At 41.2% G+C, this 17,171-nt stretch overlaps 1 protein-coding gene and 1 long non-coding RNA gene across 2 annotated transcripts; both read left to right on the forward strand.

The window, feature by feature from the left end:
- Nucleotides 1-610: 610 nt before the first annotated feature.
- LOC116674171 (uncharacterized) lies at nucleotides 611-3,215 on the forward strand. The gene is made up of 2 exons (XR_004327998.1): nucleotides 611-667; nucleotides 2,835-3,215. It is a non-coding gene; the product is annotated as an uncharacterized LOC116674171 (long non-coding RNA).
- A 9,500-nt stretch (nucleotides 3,216-12,715) lies between these two features.
- On the forward strand, nucleotides 12,716-14,779 carry LOC116674169 (uncharacterized). Its single transcript, XM_032506699.1, has 5 exons — nucleotides 12,716-13,136; nucleotides 13,310-13,621; nucleotides 13,750-13,870; nucleotides 14,124-14,160; nucleotides 14,228-14,779. The coding sequence occupies exons 1-5, from the start codon at nucleotides 13,073-13,075 to the stop codon at nucleotides 14,309-14,311; spliced, it is 618 nt and encodes a 205-aa protein (XP_032362590.1). The 5' UTR covers nucleotides 12,716-13,072; the 3' UTR covers nucleotides 14,312-14,779.
- Nucleotides 14,780-17,171: the final 2,392 nt, after the last annotated feature.

Raw genomic sequence — 17,171 nt, forward strand, 5'->3', positions numbered from 1 at the left:
GTTATGTATTCTATGTCTTAATTTATTCTTCTGTGCAGCATTTTGGTTGTTTTTAAAGTGCTCTGTGAGTAAAGATGATTGATCTTCTTTCTTTTTTTCTTTTCAGACTCGAGTGTCAGGTCCTGCAGGATGTGAAGCCCGTCCTCAGACCGCCGGCCAGCAGCTACCACACCCCAGCAGCCAGCAGCTACCACACCCCAGCAGCCAGCAGCTACCACACCCCAGCAGCCAGCAGCTACCACACCCCAGCAGCCAACAGCTACCACACCCCAGCAGCCAACAGCTACCACACCCCAGCAGCCAACAGCTACCCCACCCCAGCAGCCAACAGCTACCACACCCCAGCAGCCAGCAGCTACCACACCCCAGCAGCCAACAGCTACCCCACCCCAGCAGCCAACAGCTACACCCACCCCAGCAGCCAGCAGCTACCACACCCCAGCAGCCAACAGCTACCCCACCCCAGCAGCCAACAGCTACCACCCCAGCAGCCAGCAGCTACCACACCCCAGCAGCCAACAGCTACCCCACCCCAGCAGCCAACAGCTACCACACCCCAGCAGCCAGCAGCTACCACACCCCAGCAGCCAACAGCTACCACACCCCAGCAGCCAGCAGCTACCACACCCCAGCAGCCAGCAGCGATCATCAAAGGATTCACGCAACGGTTAGTGCTCGGCACCGACTTTATTTATCTGGGTGTACATAGCAACAGCCCAATTCCGGCCAACTCTCATGTTAAGCTTGATCGCTATGAATATGGGAGCACTTTCAATTGTAAAAACCCCCACCTGAATCTGTGCAGGCAACACTGAGTAGCTGCAACTACGTTTACAAGCTTCCACTGAGCTAAAACGGCATGTAACGTGGCGAGTTTTAGAGTGCCTGTGTGCCTCATAACAAACACAGAATGCAATTAATATGTCTGTACAACATGAACAGGGCCCTTACGCAATATCAAAATGCGTTTTCAAGTCAGACAATGTTTTAATTCACCTACCCTGTCTTGTTCTTGCTGGTGGTTAGCTCGCTGGCCTGGTTAGCTGCTAGCTAGCTGTTAGCTGCCAGTTCTGATCATATTTTGCTTTTCCCACCTTTACTTTATTGTATAATATATATCTTTTTGTGCACGTTTTAAAAGGTGAAAAAGCCAGAACACCCCCCCCCCCCACCCAAATGGGACTTCCCATCTCCAACAGAAAACACTGTTCTCAAACTGCTCCAAACAGCTCTGCTGTAGTCCGGCCTTTACATCCGTGACAAACGTGCGTCACCTTGTAACACGCCTAGCTGCTAGCATAGCACGCCCTCATACTCTGCTTCTGACTGGCTAGTAGTCCTTACCTAGGTACTGTGCATGTGCGACTCCCGACAAAGAGGGAACAGAAGTGAGATGTCTCACTCTGTAGCTAAAACAGAGAGCTCAACACACAGGGTGAAAAAAGGAGCTGCTGCAATGTGCAGTACAATAAATATTTTCTTCTTTTAAATTAAACCATGGAAACCTATTCTGATTAATCCTCTAATGACCTTCAATACATTTTGAACTTGAAAATGAGCATAATGCGAGCACTTTAAATAACTTCTCTATGACTGTACCCCTAAAGCTTTATTTAACTTCTCTATGACTGTACCCCTAAAGCTTTAAATAACTTCTCTATGACTGTACCCCTAAAGCTTTATAGAACTTCTCTATGACTGTACCCCTAAAGCTTTATAGAACTTCTCTATGACTGTACCCCTAAAGCTTTAAATAACTTCTCTATGACTGTACCCCTAAAGCTTTAAATATCTTCTCTCTGACTGTACCCCTAAAGCTTTATAGAACTTCTCTATGACTGTACCCCTAAAGCTTTATAGAACTTCTCTATGACTGTCCCCCTAAAGCTTTATAGAACTTCTCTATGACTGTACCCCTAAAGCTTTAAAGAACTTCTCTATGACTGTCCCCCTAAAGCTTTATAGAACTTCTCTATGACTGTACCCCTAAAGCTTTAAAGAACTTCTCTATGACTGTACCCCTAAAGCTTTATAGAACTTCTCTATGACTGTACCCCTAAAGCTTTATAGAACTTCTCTATGACTGTACCCCTAAAGCTTTAAATAACTTCTCTATGACTGTACCCCTAAAGCTTTAAATAACTTCTCTATGACTGTACCCCTAAAGCTTTATAGAACTTCTCTATGACTGTACCCCTAAAGCTTTATAGAACTTCTCTATGACTGTACCCTAAAGCTTTATAGAACTTCTCTATGACTGTACCCCTAAAGCTTTAAAGAACTTCTCTATGACTGTACCCCTAAAGCTTTATAGAACTTCTCTATGACTGTACCCTTAAAGCTTTATAAACTTCTCTATGACTGTACCCCTAAAGCTTTATAGAACTTCTCTATGACTGTACCCCTAAAGCTTTATAGAACTTCTCTATGACTGTACCCCTAAAGCTTTATAGAACTCTCTATGACTGTACCCCTAAAGCTTTATAGAACTTCTCTATGACTGTACCCCTAAAGCTTTATAGAACTCTCTATGACTGTACCCCTAAAGCTTTATAGAACTTCTCTATGACTGTACCCCTAAAGCTTTATAGAACTTCTCTATGACTGTACCCCTAAAGCTTTATAGAACTTCTCTATGACTGTACCCCTAAAGCTTTAAATAACTTCTCTATGACTGTACCCCTAAAGCTTTAAATAACTTCTCTATGACTGTACCCCTAAAGTTTTAAATAACTTCTCTATGACTGTACCCCTAAAGCTTTAAATAACTTCTCTATGACTGTACCCCTAAAGCTTCTGTTGACTTAAATCCAGGTGTTGTCTGCCGCCCTCAGCTCCTGCAGGTGATGGCCAGCAGCAGTCGCCTGGAGCAGAAGTTGGAGCGCTGCCTTTGGACCCTGAAGGTGGTTATGGTCCTGGTCCTGCTCATGGTCTTGACAGCTTTGTGGGGCTTCACACTGTACATCCACTATTCAGCTGGCAATTTGAACCGTTGGACCACGGCTAAAAACTGAGTGTGTGTGTGTGTGTGTGTGTGTGTGTGTGTGTGTGTGTGTGTGTGTGTGGTGTGTGTGTGTGTGTGTGTGTGGGTGTGTGGGTGGGTGGGTGGGTGGGGGTGGCTAGCTAGCTAGCTATACTCCGGAGGCATGGATAATGCATTCACTCTGTGGAAACTAATGTCCCTCCTGGGGACAATAAAGCCTTTCTCATCTATCCATCTCGTTCATAAATTCCATAACCCGGGAAGATGACTTCTGGACATTGCATCGCTGTCTGGTCGCATATCGCATGTAATATTTATGTGTTGAAGTCTTCCTTCAAACCAATTTGAATTCATTGGTCGTCCTCAAACGAGTTCTGGAAAGACATTGAAGTGCTTAAATTTCACTTTGGACCCCTGCGCCAAGGGGTTGTCTTCCCGTCAAAATTAAAAATCAAGACTTTTGTTGACGCTTTTTATTGATGTTTTTTTTTAAACTTTTTATGTTTTTGTCCCATTTTTCACCACATTTTTTTTCAACGTTTGTTACTTTTTTTTGACGTTTTCAACACTAACTTATTAACTAGTTTTACAGTTATTTTTGGAATTTATGGTCAAAAGGAAATTATACCTAATGTTTGAGTTAGAAAAGCAGAAATTAGGAATTATTTAGACTAAAATTAAAGGAAAGTATGTTGATGGATAATCACGTTGAATAAGACACCCCAAAATGAATGAAAGTAGAGATTTGTACTTGCCAAAGAGCGTTGTGTGGAATCGATCGTGTTATTTTGGGTAGTTTAAAAGAACATTGATATAGGAAAACGGGTTAATTTGACCCGAGGACAACCTGAGGGTTAAGGACACGTCACCATCACCTCGTATAATTGCAGTGACTTGCGTGTCTTGTGAAAAAATAAATAATAAATCGGGCGAGAAAACCAGATGGCACTCCGATAACACTGAGTCCCATCATGCTTCTAGTGTGTAAGATGAGAACAGAGATGAGCGGGGGAGGGGAGTGCCGTCCGCTGTATCTTATGGAGAGGACCTGGTGCATGAATGAATGTGAATGTGACTCCAGATTCCCACTTATGTATTTCTCCACCTGTCCAAATCAAGCCCTGATTTACCCAAACATTAGTACAAACTTAAAAAGCCAATGGCATCACATTTAAAATGTACCGATGGTTTTTCTTCAGACTGGAGGACATTCCTCCAACAACAGGTCTTCCTTCTGAACAGCCACTGTTGACAAATGAGTCATATACATATTGTTGAGCTTAAATGTGTGCTCAATTCAACTTGAAGCCCCTGCTTTTAAAGAAAAGCTGAGAATTGAAAACATCAGCCTGGGGGTTGTCTCTCCACATAATAAATATATATAATATATAGCGGCTTTCAGTGAAAAGAAAGAAATTAATGATTCACCCACAGAGAGTCTTAATGTGAAAGTAGAGAAAGTGTTGGTAACTTCCTTTTAGAGACATGTCATTATTAACCCATGAGCTTATGAGGCATTTCTAAAGGTCTAAAGGGAGGCTTGCTGTGTCTTCCTGTCTTCAGTATAGATTTCTGACAGCGTTCTGGGATAATGGATCAATGGAAACTCTTAGCTTGTTCCTCTTCTCCCACTGTGTTTGTCTTTTGACATCGAAGGTACAGTACAGGAGCTTTTCATTACATGTCAGTTTGTGTTTGTCTATATCTTTCTATTCTATTATATTCTAATCCATATATTCCAGTGCAGTCAAAGAAAACAAAAACTAAGTCGTTTTAAATCGCTCCCCTATTGTTGGCAGTGACTTTTGTGACAACCACAGGGACAGATCCACATGTGGCTCCGCTATGCACCATCGACTCCTGGCGTAGCAGCACACTTATTCTTTGGAAGATCAGCAGAGAACGGAGAAGGGGAGAAGCCACCGGGTGGAGAGGACTTTCTGCTTACAACATGTGACTCTAGGTTCCCTTTAATGATGGTCAATCAGACTGTATTTCTCCACCTGACCAGTTTAACACCAGTGGATAGTGGGAACTTCACCTGTGGGTGTCCAAATCCTATAGAAAAAGGTATTCTCCGTCTCAATATCTCTTATTTTCTTGCTTTTCTTTCAAACTGAATGCGTTTCTGTCCTGATCAGAGTGGAGTGAAGGAGTTCAGTAAGGCATTATCAACTTCAAAGTTTTAAATTTTGGTAAAAAATCTAAAAAATGGGCCTTTTTTTTGGGGGAAATTAAACAAAAAATTTGGTCCAGTTTTCCTGTGGAAGGTAAACGTGTTTCTTTTGTTTTTTAAAGGACAATACTTTTTTTTTTTTTTTTTTTGTTTTTCAATCTTTTTTGAAGGGGAAAGCCCGGGATACTTCCCGCCACTGGGTTTGGGTTTAAGGGGGGGGGGGGGGGGGGGGGGGGGGGGGGGCGCACGTTAAAAAACCCTTGCAGGTGTTTTTTTTTTTTTTTTTTTTTTTTCTGTTGAAGTTTTAAATCTTGTAAAGTAATGTATTTTTTTAATTAATAAAGATTTTTTAATTTGGACTTTTTTCACAGCAAAAATGTGTTTGGTGTTGGGTTGTTTTTTTTTCACTTCAAATTGACGTTTTTTCCCAATTTGAAAGATACAAACAAGGTCAGGGCCCCTTGTCGGGAAAACCCCCCTCATTTTTGGGGGACCCAAATATACACGTACTTTAAATAGCTTTTTTTATGTTTTATTCATATACATGTACCTTAACATTTGGGTGTTTTGCGGGGGATTTTTTAATTTTATAGAAAAAAAAAAAGGTTTCACGCAAAACAGAAATGAAAATGAAAAAAATGCCCAAATGTTGTCTCACACTTTGGGGTTTGCGGGTGGGTTAACCCACAAGGCCACCAAAAATCCAGGGGTGATGTAAAGTTAAGGGAAAGGTGTGGGTTTTGGTTTTAAACCAAAATTGGGGAAACATCGAATAAAAATTCCCCAACATGCTTTTGGGAAAAATTCTCTTTTTAAAAAGATATATATTGCTGCAAAAAAACATTCAAACATGCTTTTAAGAAATCAAAAAATTTTGTTAAATGATTTTTGGGGGAAAGGCCCAAATAAAAAAGGCTGTAGGGAATGCCAAGTCACATGGTGTTTTTTTTCCTCTTGTGGGACTCTGAAATGAGTAAGATTAACACGCTTTTGTTCCAAAAATAAATTTACAAAACCCTCAACGAAAATTTGGGGACCTTTTTTTAATTCTCAAAATTTTTTCCCTATAGTACCCTTTTTGGGATTAAAAGATAAGGGTTTCCCAAATTGGAAGGTTTTTTAAAAGGGTCAGGGTTAAAACTGGTTTACTTTAAGGGAAAAAAATCTTATTGTAAATTTTCATTTTTTAAATCTTTTAAAAAAAAACCCCCAAAAAAATCTTTTGCTCAAAACCTTTCCTAATTAATAGGGTAAAATGTCAACCCCTGTGTTTTTTATGAATGTGATCTTTTTGGGGTAAATGCTATTGTGGAAGTTAATTACACATGGTATATTTTTTTAGAAAAAGGGGTCCAAAGCTAAATACAGGGCTTAACTTAAAAGTTGAAGTTCTTTTTTCCCTTCACAGCTTTTTACTTTCGTAAAGGGATTTTGGTATTTGGGCGTGTTGTCTCGCCCCCCCCCCCCTCCCCCCTTCGTATTTCCCCAAACTGCAACACTCTCAACCTCTCTCATCAGGGGTCGTCGCCTGTGTTTTATGTTCTGCTCCTAACTTAGATTTTAGATTTGATTCTCTTTTTGTCCTTTGGGAGACTCCCCCCAAGGGAAATTGAAATTCCACACCTTTTAGCAAAAAAAAACAATTAAAAATGTTAAAAAAGAAAAAAAAACGTAAAAACAAAAATAACATAATGATAATAATAACAACATAAACTTTTTCAAAAAAAAACCAAAAAAAAGACCAAAAATTTTTTTTAAAGTGTCGGGTTTTTTCCAGTTTTGGGTTTAAAAGTGAAAAGTATAGTGTGGTTATGTTTATGTTTTTACTTTGTTTTTTAGATTACGTTTTCGTTTATGCATTTATTATAATTATTTTAAATTTATATATTAGTAGTATGTTTTTTAGTCCTATGCCCCTTTCCTCCCCCCCAGGGGATTTTTTAGGCTGTCATTGGGGACAAAGTTCCTGATTTTTGGTCCCATTTGGGAAGGCGCCTTCCCCTTTAAACCGGCTCCTCGGGTGCTAACGGTGTGCGGGGGGGGCGCATTTTCAAAAGCCCAGTTTGCCCAATTCCTCCCTCTGCCACCGTCCCCAGGAGTCCAGTTATGCGACCCCAACCGGCCCCCTGATCATTGTCCACCCGTGGGGGGGCCTTCTTTGATATGCTGCCCCCCCCACACCCACAGTGTAAAAGGGCCTGGACCACAATGGTAAAACCCCAACGTTTGCTGCAGATTTTAAAGGGGGGCGCGCCCCTCAGGAAGTAAGCCCGGGTCTGTTCTTCCTTACAGGGGGCTGCTGTTTGTTGCCGTCCGTTTTTTTGTCCGCCACAGCCCCCGGGGATTGTTTTTGGACGCCTCCACCTAATCCTCCACAGGGGGGGTTGCGGGTTTTTGGGCTGGACCTCCCAAAATCAACGCCCGTCCTTTGTTTAGAGTGTTTTGCTTAGCGTTATGCGCACCAGAGAGAAAGTCCCCCCCCCAACTCCCATACTCCTCCCCTGTCCCCCCCCGATCACCCACCCGGGGTTGCATCGGACTTCTGAGGACACAGCTCCCATTTTTACAAAGTCCGGGGTGTAAGGGGGAAAAAAGGGGGCCCACTGGCCCTGGGGGTCCCGTGCTGCTGACACGTGTCACATTTCCTTCACCTGACTTTCTGTTCCTGGAGGTATTCTTGACCGTTAACCCCTAGGGGGCCACTCCCCCTGTCATTTTGTCCTGGAGAAGGGGGCCGGGTGGTATTAAAGGGGGAGGGCCAAAAAAGGACCCTCATTGCCCCCCCCCCTTTTCCGATGGATGGCCCGGGGTAACAGGGAAGGATGGGTCCTCCACCCCAACATCTCTGGTACGCAAACTGCAGGAGGGCCCTGGGGTCGTACCTTGGGTCTGAATGAGGAAAGCCGCTCCAACCTTCATAGGGGTGAAGTGAGCCACCGGGCGGAAATCTTTAGCTCGCTGGGGCCTTTTTTTTGGGAAATGAACGATCAGGATGTCTTCCAAAAGGGTGGGCACCTCCCCGCTGCAGGGGTAAGGTTGAAGATCCTTGGGCGGCTCCCCCCGTTCTGCTGCGCAGGTCTTAGCGTCTCGGACACCTTTTTCCGGCCTCTGCTTTTCCCGGGCCGGGTTCCTCAGCGCTCCGACCTGGTCCTGGTGATGTGGGGGGGATTTTATTTAGGAGGAGGGGGGGGTATTGTGCTGGGGGGGGGTTGTGATGGATTGGGGTGTAGGGGGGGGTTGTTTGGGGGAAGGGAAAATTTCTGGGGTGGGGTGGGGGGAGGGGGGGCAAGGGTGGTAAACCCGTTTTTAAAAAATTATTTAGCTCCTTCCCCCCCCATTTTCCCCCTGTTGTTTTTGGGCTTTTTGTTGTGACCTTGGGTCCCACACCTTCCCCCAAACCCCCCTATGTTTTTCCTCGCTTCTGCTCCACCTTCCCCTGTACGTCCCTTTCTTCCCCACCAATGTTTTTACCTCCCCCTGGCGCCTTCTGGGTTCCCCGTCCCGCCCTAAAAGGAGCCTTCTTCCCGTTTAGGGCAGCCTTGACCCCGTTACCCTGGCTTGTTGTTGGGAAAACAAACCATGTGGCCCTCCCTGGTCGGGTTTTTACCTGAAGAGTCAGGAGATTTAATACAAGCACCATACATCCTTTTTACAGTTTTTAGAATTGTTACCCGTAAAAAAGTTTTTTAACTTTTTTTTTTTTTGCAGTGAATCGGTAATCCATCGGGGGAGAACCCGTTTTCCCCGATATCCCCCACACAAAAACCCGCGTCCCTCACACTCGGTGTAAATCGATCAAGGGAAAGGGGGGGAAAATTCGTTTCTGTATCATATGGGCGAACTTTTACAAAAAATAGCCCAATTTAAGTGGGGGAACCCCTGTGTTTCTCCACCTGACCATCAAACCCAGGGATAGTGGGACCCCCCCTGGAGTTACACACCTGGGGCAACTACATTCTCCATTGAAAACACGTGGAAAGGTAAACAGATTATTTTTCATCATACTTTGGCTACATTTAATAAAAGCATACATTACTATCCATATTAAGGGCAAATCAGTGTCATTTTTTCTGACAAAGACCTTTTTCTTTACCATGTTTTAGAGGATGGAGATGCCGACAGTTCAACACAAATGCTGATTCTGAGCTCCATGATGGGTGTAACTGTAGTCATCACTATAACTGCAGTTATCTTCAGCTGTATCTACAGACGTGTACGACATGGGTGAGAGACTACTGCAATGTTCATCAATGTTTTTAGGACTGCTTTATAACCTCATGGCGTTGGACGCTCTAAAACAATATACTAATATCAATTGTGATGAACATATGTTAGTTGATTTCCACGCAGCATCAAGCTTTCTTGGCTTTCCGTTTCATGTGAAGTAACAGAGGGAGATACTGCCTTTCATTTCCTGTCTTATCTATGAAAATACTCCAAAACTTTATGTTTAATCACTAACGGATTGTTGTTCGACCCGACAGAAGACAACCACAACCAGTGAGCAGTCATCTGAACACGGTAATGAAACATCTTACATCTTAAAGCTAGATTGAGCCACATGTGTATTGTATTTGGATATACAGTTTGTTTAAAATGAAAACAATACCCAAAAACTCAGGAAGATGTATTATTTTAAGATTAAATTTGCAATTTGATTTCCCATGTTCCCATGAGGAGACAATGCCTTGAACCACTTCATGAAGAGCTTTCAGTAAATGTAATGACACTCAGGAGTGAAATAATGAAGCCAGACTGTAAAAACAAAATGCATCAAGATTTATTTCTTTATTTAATATAGGATGAAGATGACCCGGACGACCCTTACACAAGCCTCCAGCAACCAGCGAGTGATCTCTACCAAACTATCTCACACTGCAGGCAAGGCAAGATAGCGACGGTCCGCTTGGATAACCAGGAATTAGACGGGGAAGAGACTGATTCATGTTGCGAAATCTATGAAAACATTGAAATCAAAGAGTCCTTATAGAGAAACTTGTAATTAATGGATGGTCACGACTTACTGAGTAACAGAATACCGTGCATAGTTGGCCTTCAGTTCTTTGAAATATTCAATATAATATATTATACTTTTTTTTTTATTGCCTTTTAATACACAATTACAAGCAATTAACATCACAAAAAGAAAATAATATTACAGCACTATCTGCAAACCATATTACAGATTACAGGTACTTACTAATACCAATTCATCTTGAGAAAATAAAGGAAATAGTGGGAATTACACTGCAGCCAGTATATTACTGTAAAGTCAAATAATACAGTAAGAAACTGTCTATTTACAGTAAAGTACCTTCAAATCTAAAACCTGTATGCTTACTGTAAATAAACAGGAGTTTAACCCTTGTGTTGTCTTCCTGTTAACATTGAAAAATCAACACTTTTGATGCTTTTTATCGATGTTTTTAACTTTTTCTTAACTTTTTGTCCATTTTGTTCAACACTTTTGACGCTTTTTTTTTCAACGTTTGTCACTTTTTTTGACGTTTTCAACACTACTACTAACTTCTTAACTTTAGTTTTACAGTTATCTTTGGAATTTATGGTCAATAAACGTCATTTATAGGAAATTATTCCAAATGTTTGAGTTACAAAAGCAGAAATTAGCAATCATTTAGACTAAAATTAAAGGAATGGATGTTGATGGATAATCACAGACTGGAATATGTCAACTTTTACTCAACATTATGTCAATAACACTTCAGTTTTTTTGTCAAATAAATATTAAATGGAATAAGACGCCCCAAAAATTAATGAAAGTAGAGATTTGTACTTGCCAAAGAGCGTTGTGTGGAATCAATCATGTTATTTTGGGGAGTTAAAAAGAACATGGATATAGGAAAACGGGTCAGTTTGACCCGAGGACAACATGAGGGTTAATAGTGAGCTGCTGCCAGCATATTACTGTAAATTTACAATGAAAAGTTTTACACTGCACACCTACCGTTAAATACAGTTATATATTGGTGTCACTGTAAGGTTTTTGTGAAGGGTTGGTAATGAATAGATAGAATAATGTTGATACTGGTAAATGAAAAACATATGAGGTTTTACAGGTACTGGCATCACAACCAAGACTATGAGGACCTGGTGCCCACCTTCTGGTAAAGATAGGTCGTTTTAGGCCCTGGTTACACGACAACGCTCGCAGGTGAAAACGCCAAAATATTTGATCAGATGTGCCTTTTGTTCAGATAGCGACAGCATTTTTGGGGATTAAAAATGCAAAAAAAAGTGAAACCCCCCTCCAGAGTGGAAACGCTCCACCGTCACGGTCCCGTCTAAAGGGTAAAAACACAAAAGTCTGTGTGTCGGTCACTTCTGGCGTTTCAACACCAGCCTCTATGGTTGTGGTGGCTGGCGCCCCACCCCATAATTCGTTACATAAATCAAAATATAGAGTTATTTCTCGCCACGGCCACTTTGCTGTTGTGTATCCACAGCCTGCCTATACTTGGATACTACAGGATACTGCTGAAGAAATCCAGTCCATATGTCCATATATTGTGACTGGCAGGACTCCAGTTAGGCATCGTCTAGTTAATAGTGATCCTTTTTCTTGCAACCATCAATAAAACCTGATCTGTGGTCGACAGGTGGTTAGGAAGCACATCTAATAAAAAAGGTCCTTTGCCATTAATACCTTGTTATGTGAAGATGTTATGCTATAGTTTGACGGTGTCTTGTTTACTAAAAGAGAATCATTTTCTCGTCACATTCTTTAAGATGCTGGATCATTAACGCATGCATCACCCATCAAAAGAATAGGTTTTTTTTCTGAAATTTTTAATCCTCAACACCCCTAGTTATTTTAAGTTGTTGCTGGTCGCTTGAAAAGTGTTTATAAATGTTCTGTGTAAAACTAGTGCAGTGGTCATCAAGTCAATGCAATCAAGTTTTCTAAATATAACTCCTCTTGTAGGACTATTTTATTGCTTTGAGTTGAGGACTTTCACATTATCACAATTACGTCAAAACCACATCCTTAAAACTACAGAGAAAGGTGTGAGACCCTTTAACCCTACTTAAATAATGTTTATACTGTAATTAAAAAAAAAAAACAGTCATAACTGCATAAGTAGATGAAATATCCTCATACATTATAATACTTACAGTCACATAAACTAGATAACAGGTTGTCGTTTCTTGATTTCACTCGCATGAAGTAAGTTTCTGTCACTTCCAGTTGTGCTGTATGACGACGACGCGTGAGAGAGGCCAGAAACAAACGAGCTGCTGAGACCCTGCAGCTTTCTATTCTCAGCTCAAGCTCAGGGATCTATAAATGTGATAACCACAACAAGTAAGTTTTTGCACGTTGTGTGACGTACAACTCTCACTAACCGTACAAATTGTAAGACCAATGTTCAAGTTCAAGACCTTTCTTTGTCCCCGAGGGGCGGTTAGTTAGCAAAGAAGTTGACACACAGTACATGACAACAAAGGCAACAACATCAATTAAAAATACAGCATCAGACCAAATGGGGAAATGAATACACCAACATTAAAAGTTGAAGTTCAAGTGTGCCTTATGTGCAGACGTTACCTATTCTTTACAGAGTCAAGCAGAGAGATAGCAGAGGGTACGAAGGAGTGTTTAAATCCAATTTGTTTTGGCAATGTACGGGATACTTCTAATTTAAAATTGGTTGGGTCCAGCTCAAACTGGCTGAGGCTTGATCATGTTACATCTTATTATGGACAGGCACATTACAGTTTTTTTAAGAGTCTCTAAAACTGAATGCAGGAGCTCCTGCAGCACTTCCTTTGTAAGAGAGTTCACACCAGCTCGTACCTGTGTGAGAGTCTGAGGTTTAGGTAGCAGGAGTGTGTCCTCCTCCCTTCAGTACAGGACGCTATCCACTGCCAGCAGCAGGTACTTCTTGACCAGAATGGCAAAATGGAGACCATGCTTTTTCCTGCTTTTGCCACTGACTGTGTGTATTGACAGCGAAGGTAATGTACGATAGTTAGTTTACATAATGTAAAGTGTATGCAAGTTGCTGTTCCCTATTTTTTAACCGGCTTTGGTTTAAAAAAAAAAAAAGAGAACTAAAAATGTTCTGTAGTTCTGTGATTTAATATTCACAAAATGCAAAACTTTCACTAACTCAGGCAGTTGTTTGCAGTGACTCTGGTGAAATCCATCGGGAGAGAACCAGATGTTACTCCGATATGCACCAATACAACACTGAGTCCCGTCACACTCGTAGTGTGTAAGATCAGAACAGAGGTGAGCGGGGGGGAAGAGTGTCGTCTGCTGTATCGATATGGACGAGACTTTGAGAACAACTGCAGCTCCAGATTCACACTGATGAGGGGGAACCAGACTGTGTTTCTCCACCTGACCTGTTTAACAGCAGGGGATAGTGGGACCCACACCTGTGAGTGTACACTTCCTGGTGCAACATACATTCTCCATCTGAATATCACGGTGGAAGGTAAGCAGACATATTTTTCCCTCATACTTTGGTTAAATTTGACAAAAGCATACAATTACTAGTCATATTAAGGGCAAATATCAGTGTCATTTTTCTGACAAAGACTTTTTTTCTTTACAATGTTTTAGAGGATGGAGATGCCGACAGTTCAACACAAATGCTGATTCTGAGCTCCATGATGGGTGTAACTGTAGTCATCTCTATAACTGCAGTTATCTTCAGCTGTATCTACAGACGTGTACGACATGGGTGAGAGACTACTGCAATGTTCATCAAGGACTGCTTTATAACCTCATGGCGTTAAAACAATAGAACTACATCAATTGTGATGTGATAGAGACAACAAATGTTAGTTGATTCACATGCAGCATCGAGCTTTCTTGGCTTTCCGTTTCATGTGAAGTAACAAAGGAAGAGACTGCCTTTCATTTCCTGTCCCATCTATAAAAATACTCCAAAACTTTATGATTACTCACTAACGGATTGTTGTTCGACCCGACAGAAGACAACCACAACCAGTGAGCAGTCATCTGAACACGGTAATGAAACATCTTGCATCTTCATTTACGTGGTTCATTTAACTTTAATACGTGTGTCTTCCTGCAGGAGCCAGGAGACATCGAGCCATACAGCACCTTCATGCAGAGAGAGAGTGGACTTTACTCAACAGTCAGATTAAATGTCTGTTAATGCCACTGATAATACAGACATGTCAACCACAAAGGACACATGCAGGGGATTTTTGATTCAACTACACTGTCTTAAGTGAAAGAAGACCTCTTGCCCACCAGGTGGCACTCTTGTGCAGGTTAAAAGCTTTATATTGGTATTTTATTGTTAAGTAATAATTATAAGAATCAACAAATGATCTTATGAACAAACTGTTAAAACCAAGTTGTTGTTCTCTTCTTTATTCTTCTCTTAGATGCAACAAAGTGCACTTTTCATATTAAGGCTTTGTCGTCAATGTGGCTACTTTTTCAGTTAGAATAATCCAGATCACTCCTTCTAATGCAGGGTTAGTCAGTTAGTTAGTTTTAGTTAGTCCTTGTAGCATGGGAGGGATGCTTTTATTGTAAACCTTTGTCAATAACCATACACCTGTTTTTTTTTGTGTTCTGCATTTTTTTTTGCCAATGCAGGCAAGATGGTTATGATTGTTACGGTTAAGTAATTATTGTAGTGAAATCGAAATGTTTTCTTTAAAAAAACTCCACACAGCTACAGTACATGAAATAAAGAAATGATATCAAGGATTCTGACCGTTACCATCTGTTATTTATACCATTGTTAAGATATTGTTTAAATCATAGGAAATCGTGTCCGTAAATATGTTTCATAAATCAAAGATGGACCTTATTAACTCTATTCAAGCAATTCTATTTATACACAATTAAATCCTAAAACTCTGGTGATCCCCTGTCATTTTGTTTTAATTTTGTTTTTTACAGAGGAAGTGTGACTAGTTTTCAGCCTTTTTTCTTTGGTTGTTGGCTCGAATCCCAGTTTGAGACAGGCTTAAGGGTCAAGATTATAGATTTCCTCAGCACTATTAAGGGAAATGAATCAGCTGTCCTGATTGGAAAAGCAAATTCATCATCCATGCTCTGAGTGAAATGAACTGAAGAAGACAGAGCAATAATGACTCAGCTTAAATTAAGGGAATTTAGCATTTTCTCAGGCACAGAGCTTGACTTTTGCATCAAGGATTCAATCAGCAAAAAAGCGGACTGTTCTCATGAAACGGCATATGTAGGACACACCCATATGCCATTATTGGCGTGTCATCAAGAAGCATTTCTCGCTTTTCAGCGCGTTTATCAACGCCATTTGGCCTCCATTGACTTTCATTACCTTGCTAACCCTAACCCTTAAGGCCGTAGCGAGGGTTAGTTCTTCATTTCCTAAGCCCAACCAGTGTGTCACGTTTCCTAAACTTAACCCTCGCTTTCTTCTTGCGATAACACACGTGGTGATAACACGGCACGTGGCGTGTATGTTTAAGTCCGCTGTATTACAGGACAGCTCAAGGTGTGTGCAGGTAACACGCCACTTGGCTTAAGAAAGTTGCCGTGTATGTTTACGCAAAGTCATGATGTCATGTTGAAAAAAAGACGGTCACTTTGTAATTTGCTGTACATGTCTGATAAACCACATGATGCAGATTTAAAAGCATAGTTTTGTAGTTTGAACTGTGTTTAATTATCTCTCAGAAAGATGGAACAAAGTAACTGAGTACATTTAATTAAGTACAGTATTCTGGTAAATTGTTGTGCTTGTACTACTTTATACTTCTATTGCAACATCTTCTATTGTACTTTTTGCTCCATTACATTTATCTGACAGCTTCAGATACTACTTCTTTTGCAGACTAAGGCACAAACGTGAGTTTTTAACACTGTCAAGGATTACACAAGCCTACAGTATAGGAATTCCCCTGCTTACATGTTATCAGTAATAATATTCAGATAATATGATGCATGATACTGCAACATGACGCTGACAGGGCCAGGGCCTTTTGATACTTGATACTACATTTCGTTCCTATTACTTTTGTACTTTGTAACTAAAGATTTGAATCCAAGAACTTGACTTGTAACTAAGTGCGTCTGTGTCTGTGTCAGTGTGGGTCTGTTACTTTCACTCGATCTGAATACTTCTTTAACCACTGCTGCTCAGAAGGAATACAGCAGGGTGCTTTTAGACGATCACTTAATAATTTATAATCTTTTATCAATGTTTATGTCTGTGCTTTGCAATGCACCACAGTTCTCTGGAGAGCACAATTTGAATGCGCTCAACTAGTTACTCTGGCATTGAGTAATGCTGCTTGTTATCTATACCCTTGTAGCCGAGCTGCACCAATCACATCGCTGTATCTGAAATAGGCGGGCCAGAGGTGAGCTGCACCAATCACATCGCTGTATCTGATATAGGCGGGCCAGAGGTGAGCTAAAGTTACAGTTTAATCTACCAGTTAGCTCTGCTGGTAGCTAAGCATATTGGGCTCTGGATACGTCACCACATGTGCTGTTGTGATTGGTTGTAGTGTTATCCAATTGCATGCAGTAAGATTTTCCAATGCACGCTTGGTACCGCCCCTCGAGATGGGCAACTTTCATCACTTGATGCCAGACCCTTAATCTTTTGGATTTGGGTCTGGATTTCCAGGCTAGCAGGATGTGGCAACAGGCTAGTATGTTATTCGTTGGCTGACAGGAGTTTCTCAGTTGCTGTTGGCAACCTCGGCTTCTCTTCTAAAAAAATCTACTTTGTGGTGTTCCCCAAGGTTAAGCCCTTCTAATTCTGTTTGCCTTGTACAGGCTTCCTTTCATTGCCACGCTGACGATAATCAACAAGACTTTAATTTTTGCCTCAAAGTGTGTCAGTTTTACTCATTCTATGGGTTTTTAATCTTAGTTGCTTTATTTATTTTGTGACTCACTTTATGACTGTACCAACATGCTTTAAATGTACTTCCATTGTGCCAGTTCCAAAACACTCCAGCCCGAAGTGCCTTAACGACTACCGCCCTGTAGCACTCACACCC

The sequence above is a fragment of the Etheostoma spectabile genome, chromosome 24, assembly GCF_008692095.1.
Source record: "Etheostoma spectabile isolate EspeVRDwgs_2016 chromosome 24, UIUC_Espe_1.0, whole genome shotgun sequence".
Taxonomy (NCBI): Eukaryota; Metazoa; Chordata; class Actinopteri; order Perciformes; family Percidae; genus Etheostoma; species Etheostoma spectabile.

Bases quoted from the DNA above. Each gene is read 5' to 3' on its own strand.
- LOC116674169 (XM_032506699.1), top strand. From the start codon at position 13,073: ATGGCAAAATGGAGACCATGCTTTTTCCTGCTTTTGCCACTGACTGTG. The intron at 13,622-13,749 runs GTAAGCAGACAT...ACAATGTTTTAG, and splicing joins TCTGAATATCACGGTGGAAG to AGGATGGAGATGCCGACAGT. The intron at 14,161-14,227 runs GTAATGAAACAT...GTCTTCCTGCAG, and splicing joins TGAGCAGTCATCTGAACACG to GAGCCAGGAGACATCGAGCC.